The following is a 20,699-nucleotide window of genomic DNA, read 5'->3' on the forward strand; positions in this document are numbered from 1 at the left end:
GTCAGAGGTGACTGTCTCATTCCTCTGTGCAGGAGCACTTTCAGTAAGTCAGCCTGGTCAGTGAGGAGCGCTGGTGAGTGGAACTCAGTACCTGAGGAGGTTAAACTGCTTACAACATACAAGGCCTTCACAAAAAAACTGAAAATGTGGCTCGTTAACACCTATAGCTGCCAACACTAAAAGACAAGTATGTTATGATGTTTTTTTTTTTTTTTGTTATGATCAAATGATTTGTGGTTTTATTCTCTCTTAATAGTATAGTAGGTCTTTATGTATCCTGTATTATATTGTCTTGTAGATGTATTTTACTGCTTTTTTACATCATGGCCAGGGGACTACAGAGGAAAACTAGCCTTCTGGCTAATTCTGGCTTTTTTAACCATGTGTATTTCATGTGTTTTATGAAATTGCATTGTCCCCTTTCAAATAAACTGATTTAAAAAAAAAAAAAAAAAAACAGCTGGGAAAGTACTCCATCAAACACGCCAGGTTCCCTCTCGTCATTGTCTGAGTCCGTCTCGTTGCCGCCTCAGAAATGATGCCGGCTTTTACGAAAGCTCGAACAACAGTGCAAGCAGACACGTTAGCCCAAGCATCCACAGTCCATTCACAAATTGTGGCGTAACTCGCCCGGCGCTGCCTCCTAGTCTTAGTAAAGCTGTGTTCGCCATCTATCATCCATGGCTCCCACGCCACTCGCAACCTCACTTTGAACGCCCTGTTTACACGGATGTCCAGTGGTTGGAGTTCCTTCGTCAAGCCTCCCGGAATGATGGCAAGCTCCGAGTTATTGCACTCAGTTGAATGGTGACTGTAGAGACGCTTCTCCCGGCTGTCCTTTGATCATTAATCCATTCCTCGAGTTGGTCTGCCACCTCGCCTTGTTTCCGTGGAAGCTCAGCTTCATCTTCTTGACTTGGCGAAGCTCGTTTTTCTGCTTCCTCCACTTGCGAACCATGGATTCGTTGATCTTGAATTCTCTCGCGGCTGCTTGATTCCCATGTTCCTCCGTGTAACTAATAGCTTGCAGTTTAAACTGTGCTTCGTAAGCGTGTCTCTTCGTAGGTGCCATTTTCGGGGTCCTTAGCCAAACCGATGCACATACCGGAACTATATACCGACTGGGGGCGTGTCTTAAGCATCCTCTGTCACACGCACCCTTTAACGTCCGCATGCTGTCCTCAGTCACGTCCGCCTTTCCTCGATATAAGCAGCGTGTCGGCAGGAAATGCTCCCAGTCAGTCAAGCGCAGCGCTCAATAAAGTCACACAACAACATTTACAGATTTTGGAACTCGGTGCACACACAAGGCGAGCTGCATTATAAGGCGCCCTGTCCGTTTTGGAGAAAATTTAAGACTTTTAAGTGCGCCTTATGGTCGTGAACATGGGTAAGGAGCATGGGTGCAGTTTTTTTCTCACTGGTGCCCATTTACAGGAGGAGCGGATACGCAGAGGGGACGATTTAAGACTACAGATGGCTTTAGAGGAGAGTAAGAAAGGAGGTCCAGACTCTGGCAAACTGGCACACAAGAAAAAGGAGGTAAGTAACCATCAATAGCATGGACATGACTCATCACCATTATCCTAATTTAGTCCCTTATTTTGCCTGACCTGAGCTCCCCCTGAAGCAGGAATGATTCCACAATGTAGCAGAAGACGGCCTAGTTAGCCCAACAATTTTGTGCCTCAGTAGATGACTGACAGAGCGAGGCCAACATGACTGTTCATTTTATGAGATGACTCCAAATACGGCTTACCAGTCGTATATTAAATGAACAGTTCAGAAAATCATTTTCCCTCATGTTGCTTATGTTGTCTCCCACCACAGTATTTTTCCTCTAACTATTTTCAAATTGACATTGTCGTCTTTTTAGCCGCAATCATCGCTGATGGATTTGATGAACGTTCCAGAGCCGGGTCCTGGTGGTGATCCCTGGGGCGCAGGAGCTCTGGCCAAAGGAGACCCTTGGAAACATTACGGTATACAGATTTGGATTTTCATGATGTTGACATACTGGCTATGGAGACTGAGCCCGCCCCACCACATAATTTGTTTTCTGGTCCACTAAAGCAAATAGTGTGTTTACATGTTCTTTTAATCTTTGCAGAACGTCTGTCCCCAAATTACAGTGTTTCTTAAATCTTTTATGTATAATACAAGCATTTTTTTTCACCAACTCTCTTTTTAAAATAGTGCTGTGAAAAAGTATTGACCCACTTCTCAAATGTCTATATTTTTGCAGTTTCACCACACTGTTTAAGCTCATCAGACAAATGTAAACATCAGACAAATATAACCCAAGTGAACTATTTTTAAATTGTGATTTCATTTATTATACACACACACACGCACACACACACACACACACACACACAGAGTGGAACCTCGATTAAAAACGGACCATCAGGACTGAACAATGTGTCAAAAATAATTTTCATTTGTCACTTAAAATGCCATTGACAGTGTCTGTTAGTTCCAGAATTAGCCACTGTTGTTTACTGGCGCTGTGGTGCAATTAAGGCAGAGAATGGGACTGACGTATTTCCGGGTCACAAATATACAATAATAATAGATCCTCCCATAACTACGTGGCGGCCATGTGACGATATCTTGTCTATTGTACATAGAGCAGCGAGAGAGAGTGGCATGGATGCAGTGTTAACTCTTGAGTAGTACAAAACAAATCTTTAGAGTCTGTAACATGCTGTTTTTACTACATTGTTTTTTTTTGTCAAGCGTTTCACTTTTGACAATGGATTTGGAACTAGGAAGCACACAAATTCCTTGCAATTCATGAAAGCGACTCGCCTACAGTGAGTAATGTAGGTCAATAATGTCACCATGACCAAGCACACCGGCATAGTAAGTTTGGATAAAATGTGTACTGGGTGTTTTAGGCTACAAAAAACTTACAAAACAATAATTTTGTACTGTGCAGTAAATTGGGAGCACAGGGCCTAAAACAAAACAAAACAAAACTGCTTCAATGTAACAAACAATCAGCATGTGTGTGTATAACAACAATGAAATCCAGGGGAAATTGTGTATACATAATAATATGATAAGGTGGTTATACATATATAAATATGATTTCACAGTTATAACGGCCCTCTGTGGTAAAGCACAAGTAAGATGTTGTCCGTGATGAAAATTTAGTTCCCTCCCAGGACTCTGTGAATGTACAATATTAGGCATAGCATGAGTGTGAGTCTGTGAATGTGCCTCACCTCTACCTGCAGCTCAAAGAACTGTTGGTTGACTCTTTGTCAGCTAGGAATGCGGCTCTGCAGGCCCAGTGACAATAAAGCAAAGCGCGGAGGAGGGTTTCCACTGCACAAGTTCACCTCTGACAGACCTCATGGCCCTTACCATGTTTGTGGGGGGGAGAAATAAGTGCCTATTTCTGAGTGGCTGTGAAAAACCTCCAAGAACGGTTGCATCGCAATTTCTTTGCACTGGAACATATTTACCCAAGACCTCACACACAGTTGACAACAACAACTAGTTTGTTCACTTACCCCACTTACATTAAAAGTGAGGCAGTTGGAAAATTCTTACACAAACTCCTACACTGTAATGAGAAGATACTTCATTTTGTAAGAAAGGTAGTGACCGAAGGACACATCGTTTGAGTTAAAGGTCCAAAGAGGGATGTGTTGGTCATGTGATTGCTGCCTGATAACCTGCAAGAACATCTCCTCTGAAACTTCCTTCTTTATTAACCATCCACTGTTATACCTCATTTCCCTGTGAGCCTCCATGATTGCCCTATCCATATTTTGCCACTCAGTAAAACTATTTCCCGCTCCCAAGGTTCTGCTGCCAAGTCGGCAGGCTCAGCGGACCCATGGGGGGCTCCTGCCTCAGTTCCACCCATGAAGAGCACTGATCCCTGGGCATCGAACTCCACTCCGATATCCGATCCCTGGGGGTCGGCAGCTACTCGCCCTAAGGCTTCAAACCCAGGTAACCCATAGAGAAGCGTGCTAAAATGAATGTGACATTTTCAATGATGAGGTAATAGTATGACATCTGGAACAGTAGTGTGGAGACTTACATGCCCTTTGGTTGTGCCATTTGCCTTTTTGTGTCTGTCTCCTTTACTCTACTTAGATATCCGTACACATTCATATATGTTTTCTGTTATCATCTGTCCGTGTGTTCGTGTTTGCGTTATATTATATGTGTATGTTGTCCCCATGCAGGTAGCTTTGACCTGTTCAGTGAATCCAATGGTACGTCCAAAGAGGACTTCTCAGAGTTTGACAGCCTGCGCTCCTCCTCCTCTGTCCCTGCTGGTACTCACCCTGTCCTTGTCTCCCTATTGACACAGTCTGTGTTGTTTTTCCTCTGTGCCCTCAGATGTCCAATATTCCTGTCGGGCACACGCATGTGTCCTGTCTTTGTATGGATGTACAGTATATACTACTGGACTAGGGCAATGAGCCATGGCAGCCGTGTTTCTTTTCCATGACAAATCTAAAGAAAGAAATGCCGCCAAAACAATATGATTTTGAAAAATAAGGCATTTTCCCTGGTCTGGTCTTGTATCACTGTTAGTCTTGTGGTGTCACAAACATTAGACCTGAACCTTGTTGTTATTGTAATACCCTTTTAAATCTGCTATTTGTACTTTTTTTTAATCGTACGATTATAATCAAGAACTCAGTTACCCTAAATTCCTAACGTACAAGTAGGTCTGCAAATGTTTTCCAAAAATCAACTTGGCTCAGGTCTTGATGGTTTTCTCGCTTGTGGTTAGATTCTGTGGGGAGGGTGGCACTGGATGCAGATCTGTGCTTCAGCTCAATACAAACATGCCGGATACCATCAAAGAACGGAACATAAACACTGGCTTTAAGATAGATTTCCCAAAACCGAAAGAAGGCCTTTATGGAAAATGTGTTGAGCATCTGTAAAAGCAGCAGGCTTCTGAAGTGACTGGATAAAATCTGAAGGATTCCTGGAAGAGTCAATATACCCTTTTGTCTTTGTCATATATGAATTGCTATTCTGAGATTAGTTTGTCCCAACGACACATGTCGCAAATGGCTTTCTGGGTTTGGTGCGTCTCCATCACTCTTATCATCATTGCTACCAAAAAGGCTGTCTGGCTCTGATGTCCTCATAATAGTGTCTTCTGATTAATTTACTACATCAAATATGGAGTGTCAAATCATCATCATCATTTTGAATTCAACTTTCAATGTTGAGATGTTGTTATGAGCAAAATACTACAATTCTGTATAATATATTATAGTAGGGTCACCAACCTTTTTAAAACAGAAGTACTTTTATTAGTATTTATTAATGCAAAGGGCTGTCAGTTTAAAACACACTTCTGAAATAACGAATTTGCTCAAATTACCTTTAATTGTATGTTATTATTCATTATTATTCTCAGCTATTTGCAGACACAGATTATGTTAATAACAATTATCCAAAATTAACACGGTAGGAAACGAATACCAATAAGGAACACTTTATTTCAATAAATCTCTCTGCAAGTGTTTACAAATAATCACTTCAACAGATTTCCTAGGAAATCCCAATGTCCCATCACTGATGAGCTATTTTTAGAGTAGGCCATTGGGGGCTAGCTGGTGCCCATGGGCACCACATTGGTGAACCCTGCTGCATAGTTTCAGTTTGTCCCTTGAATGGCTTGTCTTTGTAGTGTATGTATACTGTAAATTGTAAAAGAGTTGCAAATCGTTTTCTGCTTGTATTCATGTTTTACACAACATCACAACTTCACTGGGTTTGGGGTTTGTAATATTATACAGTATTGTTTTTTGTGTGTGCAAATATTCACTGATTTTTATTTTGATGGGTGCAACACATTGCACAAAAGCTGGGACAGGTGCAACAAAAGACTGGGAAAGTTGGTAAATGCTAAAAAAAACCCAAAAAAACAAAACAAATGTGAACAGTTAAGTTCCGCGTCATGATGATTGGGAATAAAGGGAGGATGCCTGAAAGGCTCAGTTGGTAACAAGGATGGGGTGAGGTTTACGATCATTCTACTACTACTTCAACTATTCTAAAAGTGCAAGTTAAAACTATTAACAACACAGGATGACAATACCAGTCACATTCTGCATGTGTTACAACAGTATGGCTTAGTAAAAGATTGCGGGTAGTAGAATGGTCTGCCGGCAGTCTACGCTCATCTCTTGAGAAACTGAAGCCGTATATCAACCAAAAATATCTTGTCTTTGTCGTGTATTGATTTGAATGTATGTCAAAGTATTTATTGTACTGTATTCTGTTTTCATTTATACTCTACTCAACATCCCAGCTTCATTGTAATTGGGGTTTCTACATGCATAGTGTATTATTATTTTATTTTACAACTTTTATTTTCTAGGTGATGGTGTTATACCATCTTCTGTTCCCTCCCAAGCCAGTCTTGCTAGCAGCAGCAGCTTGGACCTCTTCGACCCCCTTCCCACATCCATTTCTACTTCTTCAAATCCAACCAGGAAGACTCCAGAGTCTTTCCTGGGCCCCAATGCTGCCCTGGTCAACCTGGATTCTTTGGTGACCAAACCGCCCCAACCTGCTCCAGCATTCAACCCGTTCTTGGCTTCAACAGGTAAGTTGACGTCAGCTTTTAAAATTGAATTGTTTTTAGCTGACAAAAAAAGAGAGAAACATTCCTGGTTATCATCTCTAATTCTGTCCATGTGTATAGCTGAAAGTCTCAAAAGCTTGAATGCACATGTTGGACACACACAGAAGTTAGAATTAGAATCTATCTAAGAGTTGCTTAGTCAGTAGCAGATCAATTCATGCTTGTATGTATTGCCCTTTCAATGGGCTGTTTTTGTTATGTAATGCTGAGAATGTTTTCACAAATTTGAAGAATAAATATTTTGAAAAATATTGTGTAACATTAAACCCCATGTTATGCATGGAAGGAGGAAATGAAGCCAGGGCAATGCTGAATGTATTCACAACCCAACTGCAACAAAATTCTTCTTCGTGAGAAATAAAATGACGTGTGCTTGTAAAGGTAACCCTGTGATGATGTAGCATCACTCCATTCATTTAAATTTACTACTATCTGTACAGCAATCTGTGCAGTCTATGTGAGCAGTAACACAATAGTTGCTGCAATGTAGTGAAAACTGTTATACTCCTAATATCTAATGCACACTCAGAATACATGGATACAAATGCTATATTTAAGCAATGTGACATAAGAGGACATGATGTACACACATCTTCATGGCTCTGATTCGGTCGCAAGCATGAGGCTGCAGGCTGTTAAATTAAAAGTCCCAGTGCTGCTGTTGTGTATGTACAACCCCAATTCCAATGAAGTTGGGATGTTGTGTTAAACATAAATAAAAACAGAATACAATGATTTGCAAATCATGTTGAACATACATTTAATTGAATACACGACAAAGACAAGCTATTTAATGTTCAAACTGATAAACTTTATTGTTTTTAGCAAATAATCGTTAGCTTGGAATTTTATGGCTGCAACACGTTCCAAAAAAGCTGGGACAGGGTCATGCTTACCACTGTGTTACATCACCTTTTCTTTTAACAACATTCAATAAACGTTTGGGAACTGAGGACACTAATTGTTGAAGCTTTGTAGGTGGAATTCTTTCCCATTCTTGCTTGATGTACAGCTTCAGCTGTTCAACAGTCCGTGGTCTCCGTTGTCGTATTTTACGCTTCATAATGCGCCACACATTTTCAATGGGAGACAGGTCTGGACTGCAGGCAGGCCAGTCTAGTACCCGCACTCTTTTACTACAAAAACATGTGCAGAATGTGATTTGGCATTGTCTTGCTGAAATAAGCAGGGGCCTCCATGAAAAAGACGTTGCTTGGATGGCAGCACATGTTTCTCCAACACCTGTATGTACCTTTCAGCATTAATGGTGCCTTCACAGATGTGTAAGTTACCCATGCCACTGGCACTAACACAACCCCATACCATCACAGATGCTGGCTTTTGAACTTTGCATTCATAACAGTCGGGATGGTTCTTTTGCCGGGAGGACACGACGTCCACAATTTCCAAAAACAAATGTGAACTCGTCGGACCACAGAACACTTTTCCAATTTGCATCAGTCCATCTTAGATGAGTTCGGGCCCAGAGAAGCCGGCGGCGTTTCTGGGTGTTGTTGATAAATGACTTTTGCTTTGCATAGTAGAGTTTCAAGTTGCACTTACGGATGTAGCGCCAAACTGTATTTACTGATAATTGGTTTTCTAAAGTTTTCCTGAGCCCATGTGGTGATATCCTTTACACATTGATGTTGCTTTTTGATGTGGTGCTACCTGAGCGATCGAAGGTCAGGGGGATTCAATGTTGGTTTTCGGCCTTGCCGCTTACATGCAGTGATTTCTCCAGATTCTCTGAACCTTTTGATTAGGCTTTATATGATCAGGATTTTTGGGGCCAATCACCGATCAGCGAGTTTAAAAAAACGATAAGTCATCACCGATCCGATCACAAGATGGAGGAATGTGTCTATTTAAATGACGTCATTTACTGTATATACTTAATTGCTAAAAAAATTACATTTACAATAAATTATGTTTCTTTGTTCCTCTATTTATGCCAGTGAGGCATAGTGACAGACAGAAGAAATTAATGGTCTTCTATTAGATGGCAGGAAGTAAATACAGTAATTAATGTATCCACCTTTTGTGACATTTTTGTTTGTTGGTGTGCCGTGAGATTTTTCAATTGTAAAATATGTTCCTGCCTCCATAAACGTTGGAAATCACTGCTCTAGTCAGATCGTGTATTCTAATCAGTCAGGTCAAACCAACATTACATGACAGAAATAATGGGTGCTACTTACTGTAATTAAATTACTTTATTTTTAATTAAATTACTTCACCCACACTGAAACTTTAGAGCATGATTCGACAGAACGGCGGCATGTATACGTCCAACTGTTCATACTACCGCCAGCTTGCTAGGCTACGTAACATTTTATTGCCTGCTTGTGAGCCGTATCATATTAAAAGTATGTGCACATACCTCAAGCAAGCCTTAAATGAACGTCCTCTCCTGTCCTGAGCGCCGGTGACCACCAACACGTTTTTCCCCATTTTGTCCTTATAATAACGAGTGTATCCGGTCGAATTTGAGTTGACAAGATAAAGCCCAATGATCGTAAAGAACTGGATACGGAATACAATATTTTATTGCAGTAGTCTGACAGTGCAATCGTGAAAGAGCAAATTTGTCTTGTAGTCTGATCCGGGCATTACGTGCTGTCTGTCTCCGACATGTTGTCTGTCCCACACCGCTGTTTTTTTAAACAACTTCTTTGGCCGTCACATATTTGCAGTACTACGTCAAAAGACACGCGACAAGGCTAAAAACAAACTAACTTTTGGATTCAAATATACTGTACACGCAGCGACGCGAAGTAAATGTCTTTTGCGGATCGGATTGGCGTATTATGACATTAAAGCCGATCAGCATAAAATGCTAAATATCGGCCGATACCGATCAGCTCGATCAAATCAGTGTAAAGTCTACTTTTGATGATATTATGGACAGTAGATAATGAAATCCCTAAATTCCTTGAAATTGTACGTTAAGGAACATTGTCCTTAAACTGTTCGACTATTTTCTCTCGCCCCATCTTTGCTTGTGAATGACTGAGCAATTCAGGGAAGCTCCTTTTGTACCTAATCGTAGCACCCACCTGTTCCCAATTAGCCTCTTCACTTGTGGGATGTTCCAAACATGTGTTTGATGAGCATTCCTCAACTTTCGGTCATCTTTTTTGCCACCTGTCCCAGCTTTTTTTAACATGTTGCAGCCATAAATTTCTAAGTTAATGATTATTTGCTAAAAACAATAAAGATTATCAGTTTGAACATTAAATATATTGTCTTTGTAGTGTGTTCAATTAAATATAGGTTGAACATGATTTGCAAATCATTGTATTCTGCTTTTACTTATGTTTAACACAACGTCCCAACTTCATTGGAATTGGGGTTGTATATCATCCCTAATGGAATGACTTGTCTAAAATCAAATTGCTTGGTTTGAAGTTCTGTTGTATAATGATTCCAATTGATGATAAAAGATTGGAATTATATTGAGGGAATTCTTGCGCTCCTGACTTTGTCCGTGACCTGTTTTATTTAGGTGGCGCCGCTGCAGGCTCCAACGCTCATGCCAATCCCTTCCAAGTGAGCCAGCCTGCTCCACCAACACTCAACCAGATGCGAGTAAGCCCCATGCCTTCGGGGTTCGCCAGCGGCATGGCTGATTCCATGGCCATATCATCCTTGCCCACCCAATCCATCACCATGGTCCCTTTGGCAGGCATAACCCCTGTGGGACGCCCGATGCCTGCAGTGGGGGTCGGTGCTATGCCCCAGCCACTGATGAGCATAACCCCGCAGGCTGGGGCGCAGACCACCGGAGCCACCAACCCGTTCCTTTTGTGAAGGGGATTACTGCGGACAACTTGCGCCCAGAATACCCTCACCCCACTTCTTATCTTCTTTTAAGCTATACAAATCTTCATCAAGGACTTGTCTTGTCCCATTTATCCTTTTTTCTAACCAACCTCTGCCAAGGTGGTAGACAATGTGGCATCCTTAACATGACCACGCTCTTCCTCCTCTTCCTCTCTGCTCTCTCAGTGCTACAAACTGCCTCGTCCTATGTGTTCCACTTCGATCAGACACTGATGTAGATCACAGTCTATTTGGCATCAGAGTTAGAATAGCAGGGATGTTTACAGTCCCCCCCCCCACACAGAGGCAAGTTTAGACAGTCCACTTGTCTCTCACTCTTCCTGTAGGATTGCTCCTTTCTTCTGTGGAGTGACAGAAACCTACTAACGCCAGGATCTTATCTCATCACTAGAGCTAATCGTTTTTAAGCCCTGTCAGCTAACGAGTGTGTGCATGCGTGGGTGTATGTGTGTGTGAGTGGTTGCACATAACAGTGCTATTACACTGTTGTATTTTCCAGTAAGCTTTTCCTTCACTTAACTGGAGTTAGAATCATAGAGACCGTCAGATATGTTTATACTCTGTGTGTATGTTTGTGTGTGTGTGTTCGTTTGTGTGTTCCGAAGCAGGGATTTTGCACATTTTTTCTTTTTAAACAAATGATTACAGTGACTGTTGGGCTCACCATTACACCTTAGCGTAGGCAAGGAAGCTAGTTGTAAAACACGATGAGATGGCTTAAACGTTGACTTTTTCTATACCACTTCATCACAGCGCTTATCTGGGCACCCAATTGGACCTCTCCCTGACCTACCACAAAAAACGTTGACCTCCAGGGGGTCACGGTATTAACATTGTGAATCCTTTTCAAAGGAGATGAACTCCCTGTCCAAGTTAAGTGGCCGCTCACAGATGCAGATCCTGCAACTCAAGTTGATGTATGACATTAAATCCCCACCCAAATGTGTTTAGACATAAATATATGAACTGTGATAGCGTCAGTATTCAACAACAGTGAGACGTGGGAATTTTTTTTGTTTGTACTAGGGTCAAAGGGAAGGGTGTGTGTGTGTGTGTGTTCAGCTTCCATGTGTTCTTGAATGAGATATGTCATTTTGTAAGTTCTCCCCTGTGGTGGTGGTGTCTGCATTTTGGTGTTGGCTCACTCATCCAATCAGCAACTTGAAGAGTGGAGTTACTTTGACATACCCATCTGGAATGATTTAATCTGCTGAAACCACACCTGTTTGTGCTGGTCTTTTGATCGTGACAAACTGTATTCCTGGGAGGTAGTAGGTCATTTTTTACAATTATTTCACTTGTTAATCCTTAGCAGATCCTTTTTACGTTGTTGAGGTGTGTTTACTAGCTGCATATTCTAAGGTCATTTTTTAGAAGCACAACTGTTACCAAAGTCACAGCGACTGATCTCCGAACCCCTCCCGTTTTTTTTTCTTCTTCCCAGAGTAGACCCAGCATCAGGGTCACATTTCACTGTTTTTCCTATTAGTTTGATGCACACTCCATTGTTACTATTTCCCATGTTGTTTAGAGCTATGTTTAAGTTTGTGGAAAGTATCTCTATATTGGAGTATTACTCTGTAGAAAAAAATGAGCGTGTGTAATAAGAGAAGATGGAGACAACTCTCCTCTCTCTTCAATTGTCTATCACTGCCAATATTTTTACTTGTTTTCTGTCCTCTTTTAGTGTGTTGCCGCCCCCTCCTATCTGCTGTGCTATGCTAGCGAAACAGGATCATTTTTGCTCGAAATGCAGACATTTCTCTCAGGCAAATCATTGGAGGGGCAGCTTAAACTGTGTATGAGGTGGACTTAGCAGAAGGAAGCTGGTGATTGTTATTTTATTTTTTTTATATAATGCTTGGCTCATATATTGATGAATTGGATGCAATGCGTACGGCCCAGAAAACCTTTTGAATCACAAAAAAATCACAAAGAAATATGCAAACATTGCCGTAAGGTCATTTAAAAAAAGATACATTCATTGCCTGGTGTGTTTTGCAAAGTTGGATTTGCGAGTACTCTTGTTTACTTAACTCTGCCTAAAGTAATATAGCTACGAAATGCTGTTTTCTCACCCTCTTTGATTTAACTAACATTCAAGCGATGATGGATAAATGTAATGGCTGTATGAAGAGGAAAAAACATGTACGGTAACTGTTGAATTATGCTTCAAATGACCACTTGTTCTGACGGTTTCCAAGTAATGGTATAGTTAAATGTAGCCTGCGTGTTGCAAGCTCATGTTACATCACTTTGTATTCACTACGCTTTTATTGAGAGGAATAACTGACCTTAGACTGTGTTTATATGCATTAATAGCCACCTTTTTATTCTCCACGTCTAGTTACCCTTATTGTAGTACAGGGAGCAGGCTGCTTTTTATTCGATATGTGCTCAATCTGTCAGCATTATAACTGTATAATATAATTTATCATTTGTACTATTGTAACATACCTTTCTTTTGTTGAGCTTTATTATTCTGTGTAATGGGTTTTTGTAGGAAACGTCACCGTGGAATCCTAACGGCATCTAAACAAATGAGCACAGCAGGCCGCACCCTGTTGGATGAGTGTAGCTGCATTGGTTTCAAAATAAAAATGTATATCACTTCAGCTCTGTAACCCTTGTCACAGTGTCTTCTTTTAACATTGCAAACAACCAAGATCATTTCTGTAAATTCAAACTTTATATACAAGATGAGAAATGACATTACAAAAACATTTACAGCATAAACATGAATAAGAGTTCAGTCAGCATCATTTTGACATCCATTTGACTGCATTGGTTACAAAATAAAATGTATATTACTTGAGCTCTGGGCGGCACGGTGGCCGGCTGGTTAGAGCGTCAGCCTCACAGTTCTGAGGACCCGGGTTCAATCCCCGGCCCTGCCTGCCTGTGTGGAGTTTGCATGTTCTCCCCGTGCCTGCGTGGGTTTTCTCCAGGCACTCCGGTTTCCTCCCACATCCCAAAAACATGCATTAATTGGAGACTCTAAATTGCCCGTAGGCATGACTGTGAGTGAGAATGGTTGTCTGTTTCTATGTGCCCTGCGATTGACTGGCAACCAGTTCAGGGTGTACCCGCCTCCTGCCCGATGACAGCTGGGATAGGCTCCAGCACGCCCTGCGACCCTAGTGAGGAGAAGCGGCTCAGAAAATGGATGGATGGACTTAAGCTCTGTAACCCTTATTAACAGTGTTAACCAAGACAGAATGTAAAAAATATAAAAGATGGAAAACCTAACAGACATTTACAAAAACATTTGCAGTTTTGGCATAAAATCTAAATATAACTGCATCATTTTTACATCTGTGGTAATGAACATAAACAGAATGTAAGGGTGGACACTAGAAATTGGCATGTTTCCCCAATGTGATCAAAAATGTGTTGGTTCCTCTGTGGACCATCCAGATGCAGTGGCGCAAGATTGCGTGCTTGAGGAATTTGATGGTCCAGAATCGTAGCCGAGTTTCTTCATGTCCTTCATTATGATGCTAAAGCAGACTGTAACAAATCCTTGGGAACAAACCCGTGTCACTGTAAGAGAAAAAGAAGAGGACGCAATGTGAATGCACAAAAAACAAGTTCGATCTCGTTGCTCCTGTTCTCATTTACCAAAAAGAATTAACATTCAAACGTACCTTCTCGCCCTTCACCCTGGGCTACCACTTTAGGGTCTGTGTACTCTGGTCGACGTCCCCAAAGCCAACTAAAAAAAGAGAAAGATCTGATCTGCTACTATGATACATGCATAATATGGTAATACAGTACAGTAATACTTTTAATTGAAACTCAGTGTGGGTTTTGATGGCGGTGCAAATCTACAATTAGGTTATCTGGTCAGTTTTGATTGCATTGCATTAATATACAAAGGATTTGAAATGAAACTATCAATTGAAGTGTAGATGTTTAAGGATTCCCTCCAACCTCAGGAAAAAGTCATTTACTTTTTTGGGACTTGCAGCCTTTATTGCAATTCACCTCCATTTTCAGGAGCTTAATTGCATTATACAGTATTTGGATCATTGACAAACTTCTCAATACAACCATAATTTATTGTATATATTTTTCATCATTCAAGTTTGGAGACCACGGAAATCACCCAATTTTGAGTTTCACCCTTTGACATGCTTTCCCAGGGCTTCATTGAGAAACTTCTTGAAGCTCATTCACATGTTGATTCCTTATTTTAAGTCCATTGTGGTCATGTATAAAGGCAAAATAAGAAAAACTCACTGCCACATTCCCAACACTGACTAAACCATCAACTCACCTAGTGAACCTTTGAAGTCTCCACGTGGGTTCAGGAACAAACATGGGGAGGATCCGTGTATGTCTGTGGAGGCCACCAAATAGCTGATATGTTACACACATTTAAAAGTGCATATAATATACACTTACAAGACACTTCGGAATTGTTGTAGAATTGCTGAGACATATCTTGATACAGCTCTTGTATCTCAAAGAGTGTTGCGGCAGGTAAGTATATATTCTACAGTCTTTTAAGAACAAACACCAGTCAAGCTAAAACCGGCATTTCCTGAATACAGTCGTCAAATAAGATTTAAAGTTAATAAGGAAAGCACTGACTTTCCTGGTGTTAATGGGATGTGTGTTGCTCCATAGCCTCTGACGACATCATTGCCAAACACGTCTGGTCCATACACACTTAGCACAAGTTGAGGCCCTGAGTTAGAAAGACCACATAGGATTTCTATAAAAATTTCCTCAGGTGAAATGATTTCATAAATTATCTTTTTTGTATGTGTGCGTGTAAGAGAGATACTCACATCCTGAGGGGTTTGTGCTCTTGAAAGTTATATCCAGTGGGAAGTTCCATATCAATTTATGTGACGACTGAATGCCTTTACATGTTATTTGGGTGATGCCTTCCTCCAAACCCTAGAGAGGCAAAACAGAGAATAAATAACATTTAAATAGGTAAACAATAACATTGAATCATAACTACTGCGAATGCCCTGAAAAAAATGAAACAACGAACACAATTTAGCTCTTGGAAATTAATATCCATCGATCCAAACTACGCATATTTTTAAAGCTTGTATCGTATTTTCATAAAACTTGAATTTTGTTTCGAGTTGTGGTGGTACTCACAGTGGTGGGTATCCAGTCTTGACCGTAAACAAAGGAGTATTTGCAGTACAAGTCGTCATAACTCGGAAACTGAAATTTAAAAACACGTTTTGTCAATCCGATGAACTAAAGTAAACATTCTCCTTCTCGAACTTGCACAAAGCGTTAATGCTAGCTAGCTAGTGTTAGCCGTCAGGCTAAACACGAAGCAAAACTCACATCCGCTCCCTCAATCTGTCCGTTCACCGAGAGAAGAAACACAGATGGGTTGCTTGTAGCCATCACGGCTTCAATCAGTATATGTAATTCTGTTTCTAGAAGGCAGTAGTTTAAGAAGATACATTTAGCCTGCTTGTTGTGATAGTCCAAAGCCTCTCTGTTGCTAAGGCGACGTTTGCTCCACCCTATGGTTCCCCGCGAGGGACAATACAAACCGAAAGCGCAGCCGCAAGAAAGTTAATGCCGCTTGAATGCCCACAAGATAGCAGCAGTGAAGCAAATATTCAATTGCAGATACCGGAAGGCGTTTTTAACCGGAATAATGACGCAAACGGGGGCGGACGACTTAAAAATACACGTGTTGGTAAGTAATTAATTAAGATAGTTCATCACACATTTTCAATTTGGGGTTTTGGTGTCAATTGCTCAACAATGTTAACACTGTGTATCAGCCAGTGTTGTGTGCTTACTGTCTTCATTAGTTTCCCAGTTTACACAGTTAGTGATGCACCACAGTTTGACTTGAGCATTTAACACCGTCCATGTCGACACTGTAAATTAGGTTTCTCAATTTTTAAAAATGTTTTTATTTGGGTGAACGGATGATATTTTCCATGGAACCTTTTCATCAACCTAACACTGATTTAAAAAGTGTATACACTTACATGGCATAGCACGTGCCAGATCCGACCCTCCACATTATGTTTTGTAAATCTGTATGATAACTGCAATTTTTGTTGACTTTTATATTAGAAGCATTTATTTCCACAACATCCATTCTTAACATAAATTAAACAATAAAACCGGTATTTACTGCTGATAGACTGAGAGATTCTGTGCAGATCTCCTATGTGTGTTGTTTTAATTAGGCATTTGGACCCAAACAACAAAAGCATTAAAAATATTGACATCTTTTGCATAGGTGCAGGAAAAATACTTTGTATTACCTAATCTGACATATTTGAATAACATTTTTAAAAAGTATTGCAGTTGTAGAACTCGACCCTCATTTTCAATAGTACTCCCCAAAGCCACTCAGGGTTCTTTCATTGTACTAAGATGATTCTATTTTTAAGCCTTACTACTCCATGTGACTATTAGCTTCCTTAGTTGAGGTAATTTGGTGTAATTTGAGTTTCACCGGGGATAATCAAGTGTTCACACAGGCTATAGATAAATGAAAATGTTCTATCTCTGTCTGCCCACACCCATGTTTCCCATGTTTTTCTGTGTGTGTGTGTCAGACATGTCACTGTGTCCTGCTGTCACACAGCACTGTGCATCCCCTCTCTGTGTGAGTCTCTGACCTTTTACTGCTGCCCAAACATCTTACCATGGATGCTTTAAAAGAAGTGGACGTGTCCACATGCACACAGATTTTAACAGATAATATTGAGGGGAAGACGAGTTTGGGTGGGGAAAACTCACTCAAGCATGAGAAGAAATTACCTCACAGAGACATCAGAGCTAAGATTTGAACCAAAAACCCGTTGACTATGAGAAAGACATGCTGTCCATCTGTTGAAGAAATTATTTCCTGGAAAAAGCACAATAACTACAATGCTGACTTAAGAAAATGGGTATAGTGGAGATCCTCTGTAATATCACCCTTGAGCATAAAGTTAAAAATAAACAAATTGCCTCAGGCATGTAAGGAGCACCATCTCTAGTAGTCTGTACTAGTATTGAAGCCTCATGTTGACCATATATGGAAATTAGTCAAACCAACACACTGTTCTAGCTTGTCACGTCATAATAAACAAGGATAGAAGTTAAAAATGTCAGATTAGCACTGTAGCACATGACATGAAAAAATTCCTCATTTCCCCCCAACTTTGCTTCAATGGACAGTACTCTTCAAAATGCAAGACTCGCGTTCTTCTATTAATTGAGGCACGGTGATAGAACGCGGGCCACTGTTTGAGGAAATACAGTAGTCAATAAAAAATTTTTAATAGACATTGACATATTCTTTTTGTTATGTTGCACACTATGATCTTTTTCAGATGCCGTATAAATTATAATACTGGACTCCTTTTAATGCACACTTTTCTACAAGGAGAGTAGCAGCTGATTAGATCCTTCAGCTGGACCAGGGCTCATGTGTGTTCGCAGTGCCAAAAGAATGTGGTCCCAAGTGGTGTGATCCTAATGGCTCCTATTATCTCGTCGGAATGGCCTCTAGACATAACTTGACAAGGGTAAACACACATAGTCAGATGACATCCATAAGCCCCTGAATAAAAAATTCCTTTTACTGCTCTCATCCTATTTCTGAGCTTTTTTCATTAACTTGTCGTGGCAATATAGTAGGAAATCATACAGCCAGTTCAAGGGGGAGTTTGCAGTGCCATGAGTGTGCCCTTGAGTGCACGCTAAATGATTGACATGTCATCATTCAAGCCTTCTGTCTCTGATTGGTTGGTTTTCTTCGGGCGCGGTGGTTTCTTCAAAATTAATTAGCTGTACAGTATGGGGCCAGTGAGGGCTGATTCTTTTCACAGATAATTTTACTCATGTACTACTGTCAGGCCGTACTGACAATTTTAACAAATTACAAACTCCCCTTCCTGAGACCCTGCATACTCATGTGAGGACATTACATTTTTGCCTCTCAGACCCATGATACTTAATTTTTTTAAACTTTGACCTATGAGCCACATTGGGGGACACTGCCCCCACCATCTTTTGGTGATATCACAACATTACACCCATTTCAGTGACATTTCATGACAATGACAGTAACATCTGCAAAAGACTAATACAGATGCTCCCAAAGTAAAATTGAGAAAGGTGAAACCCTAATCAAAAATTTCTAAATAAAATCACTGTATTTGTGTGCAATAACATCTCAAGCTTGATGTAACATTCAAATTTGACACATTTTAGTAACATCTGCAAAGTAAAACATCAATAAATCTGATTTGTTTGAGGACATTGGGATTATGTAACGGCATTGTTTGTGCAATGTGGTTAGCTAAACCTGTGATTGAGTTGAATTTATACCTGTAATTAGTTCCTTCAAGTGGCACATCTGCTTATGGACGTTAAATAAACTAAGATAGATTTAGAAACGTTTGCAAGTGTAAATGGTCAAGTTTCAGGGTGAAGATGATTATTTGCAAGATGAGCGAAGTGATTGCCTGCCACTGGATTATGTGGAGCAGTACATTGACTCAGAGCCAATGAAACTGCACAACAAATGCCATGCCAAGCACAAATGCCATGTCCCTGGCTAACAGTGGAAGATCACTCAATCTATCACTTTTTTTTGGAGCAGCAATCTTGATGTGTTGTGTGCCTTACCCACAAACAAGGATGTTTTGGTCCAATGCCCTACGAATCCTTGCCATTAGTTACACAATGTCACGTGATCAGTTCATCAAACAATCTGAAAGTGGTCATCGATGATGATGTTCCCAAAGACAATAGGAAAACCAACAAATTCTGGAAGGTGAGGCCTTTCATGAATCCAATGCTCAAAGGCCAACTTCAGGCTCGACCAGAATGTGTCTCAGTAGACGAACAGATGATCCCATTTACAGAGGCATGTCCATTCAGGCAGTATGTGCCACTAAAGCCGAATCCAGTGGGAATGAAGAATTTTCTGCTGGCATCAGTGGATGGAATAGTGCTAGACTTAGATGTCTACCAAGGTTCAAAGACACTACGTTTGCAGGTGCAGGGCTCATAAGGATTGGATTTAGAAACATTGGTCATCAAATGTCGCTCTGAAACCCTGACTGCTGGCACTAAAGTGTATTACGATCACTTTTTCACCAGCATAGAGATCACATGTTGAAAAATGAGGTGTACCTTACCGGTACACTGATGAAGAACCGGGTCTCTCAAGAATGAAAAATCTACCAGATGACAAAACCGTGAAACAGAAAGACAGAGGTTCCTCAGCCACAGTAACCAAGGCACATGGGAAAGTATAAATTGTCAAGTGCTATGACAATAAGCCAGTTTTGTTGTTCTCCACGGTTCATGCTGAGCAGCCAGAAGACACCTGCCAGCAGTGGTCCATCCATCCTCCCACATCCATCCATTCATTTTCTCAATTTAGAGTCTTCAATCAACCTACCATGCATGTTTTTTGGGATGTGGGAGGATACCGGAGTGCCCGGAGAAAACCCACGCAGGCACGGGAAGAACATGCAAACTCCACACAGGCGGGGCCCAGGATTGAACCCGGGTCCTCAGAACTGTGAGGCTGACGCTCTAACCAGTCGGCCACCGTGCCGCCAGCAGTGGTCCAAGAAAGAAAAAAGATTCAGTATGTGACCGTCACAAGACCAAGTGTGCGTGAATACAGCTCAAAGATGGGAGAAAGTTGACATGTCAGATAGGATGATTACCTACTACCCAATGGGTGTCTACCAAGTGGACCATTCGCATGCTCCTACACTTCAGAGACCTTGCTCTTGTCAACTGGTAGCTACTGTATCGCAGAGCTAACCTGGAAATTGGTAGCTCAACGTAGGCCATCATTAAGTTTCTGGAGTTTAGGATTGGTAGTGGCTCAGGTGTTCCTCCACAAGTGTGATCTCATTCATAAAGATGCTCATGTTGCAGATGCAGAGAATGGCAATGGACACCTTCCACCTCCAGGCAAAAGATCTCTGGTCTCTTCAGTCCCCCACATCTCAGTCTGCTTCAGTGCTTCTCATCTCCCATAAATGTTTGCCTTAAAACAATAATACGCGTTGCAGAGAATAAGGCTGCTCTGGGATGTCTCGTGTGCAATGCATGACATGTAACGTGTACCTCTGCCAGCAAAGTGAACGTAACTGCTTTGCAGCATTTCACAGAGGCCAATAGGGCTGGTCTACATAGGCAGACAGACAGGCTACTGGAGAGATTGCTTGTTAGAGGAAGCTCGTGAGAAGAA

At 41.0% G+C, this 20,699-nt stretch overlaps 2 protein-coding genes across 5 annotated transcripts in view; one reads left to right on the top strand and one right to left on the bottom strand.

Annotated features, from left to right (window-relative positions):
* The window catches only part of epn2 (epsin 2), a 30,854-nt gene extending 17,757 nt beyond the window's left edge, over positions 1-13,097 (top strand). Inside the window, exons 5-10 of one of the 4 annotated variants that reach the window (XM_061699701.1) lie at positions 1,438-1,542; positions 1,877-1,982; positions 3,817-3,969; positions 4,209-4,301; positions 6,374-6,601; positions 10,149-13,097. In XM_061699701.1, the coding sequence (XP_061555685.1) occupies positions 1,438-1,542; positions 1,877-1,982; positions 3,817-3,969; positions 4,209-4,301; positions 6,374-6,601; positions 10,149-10,453 (990 nt within the window). In that variant the 3' untranslated portion in view covers positions 10,454-13,097. The remainder of the gene's footprint in view (positions 1-1,437; positions 1,543-1,876; positions 1,983-3,816; positions 3,970-4,208; positions 4,302-6,373; positions 6,602-10,148) is intronic. The other 3 variants (XM_061699702.1, XM_061699703.1, XM_061699704.1) reach the window with 3 other exon arrangements.
* Positions 13,098-13,166: 69 nt separating this feature from the next.
* b9d1 (B9 protein domain 1) lies at positions 13,167-15,980 on the bottom strand. The gene is made up of 7 exons (XM_061699705.1): positions 15,806-15,980; positions 15,608-15,676; positions 15,283-15,394; positions 15,083-15,179; positions 14,766-14,828; positions 14,134-14,201; positions 13,167-14,029 (listed from the first exon to the last, which is right to left on the bottom strand). The coding sequence occupies exons 1-7, from the start codon at positions 15,866-15,868 to the stop codon at positions 13,869-13,871; spliced, it is 633 nt and encodes a 210-aa protein (XP_061555689.1). The 5' UTR covers positions 15,869-15,980; the 3' UTR covers positions 13,167-13,868.
* Between the last annotated feature and the right edge of the window lie 4,719 nt (positions 15,981-20,699).

The sequence above is a fragment of the Phycodurus eques genome, chromosome 16, assembly GCF_024500275.1.
Source record: "Phycodurus eques isolate BA_2022a chromosome 16, UOR_Pequ_1.1, whole genome shotgun sequence".
Taxonomy (NCBI): Eukaryota; Metazoa; Chordata; class Actinopteri; order Syngnathiformes; family Syngnathidae; genus Phycodurus; species Phycodurus eques.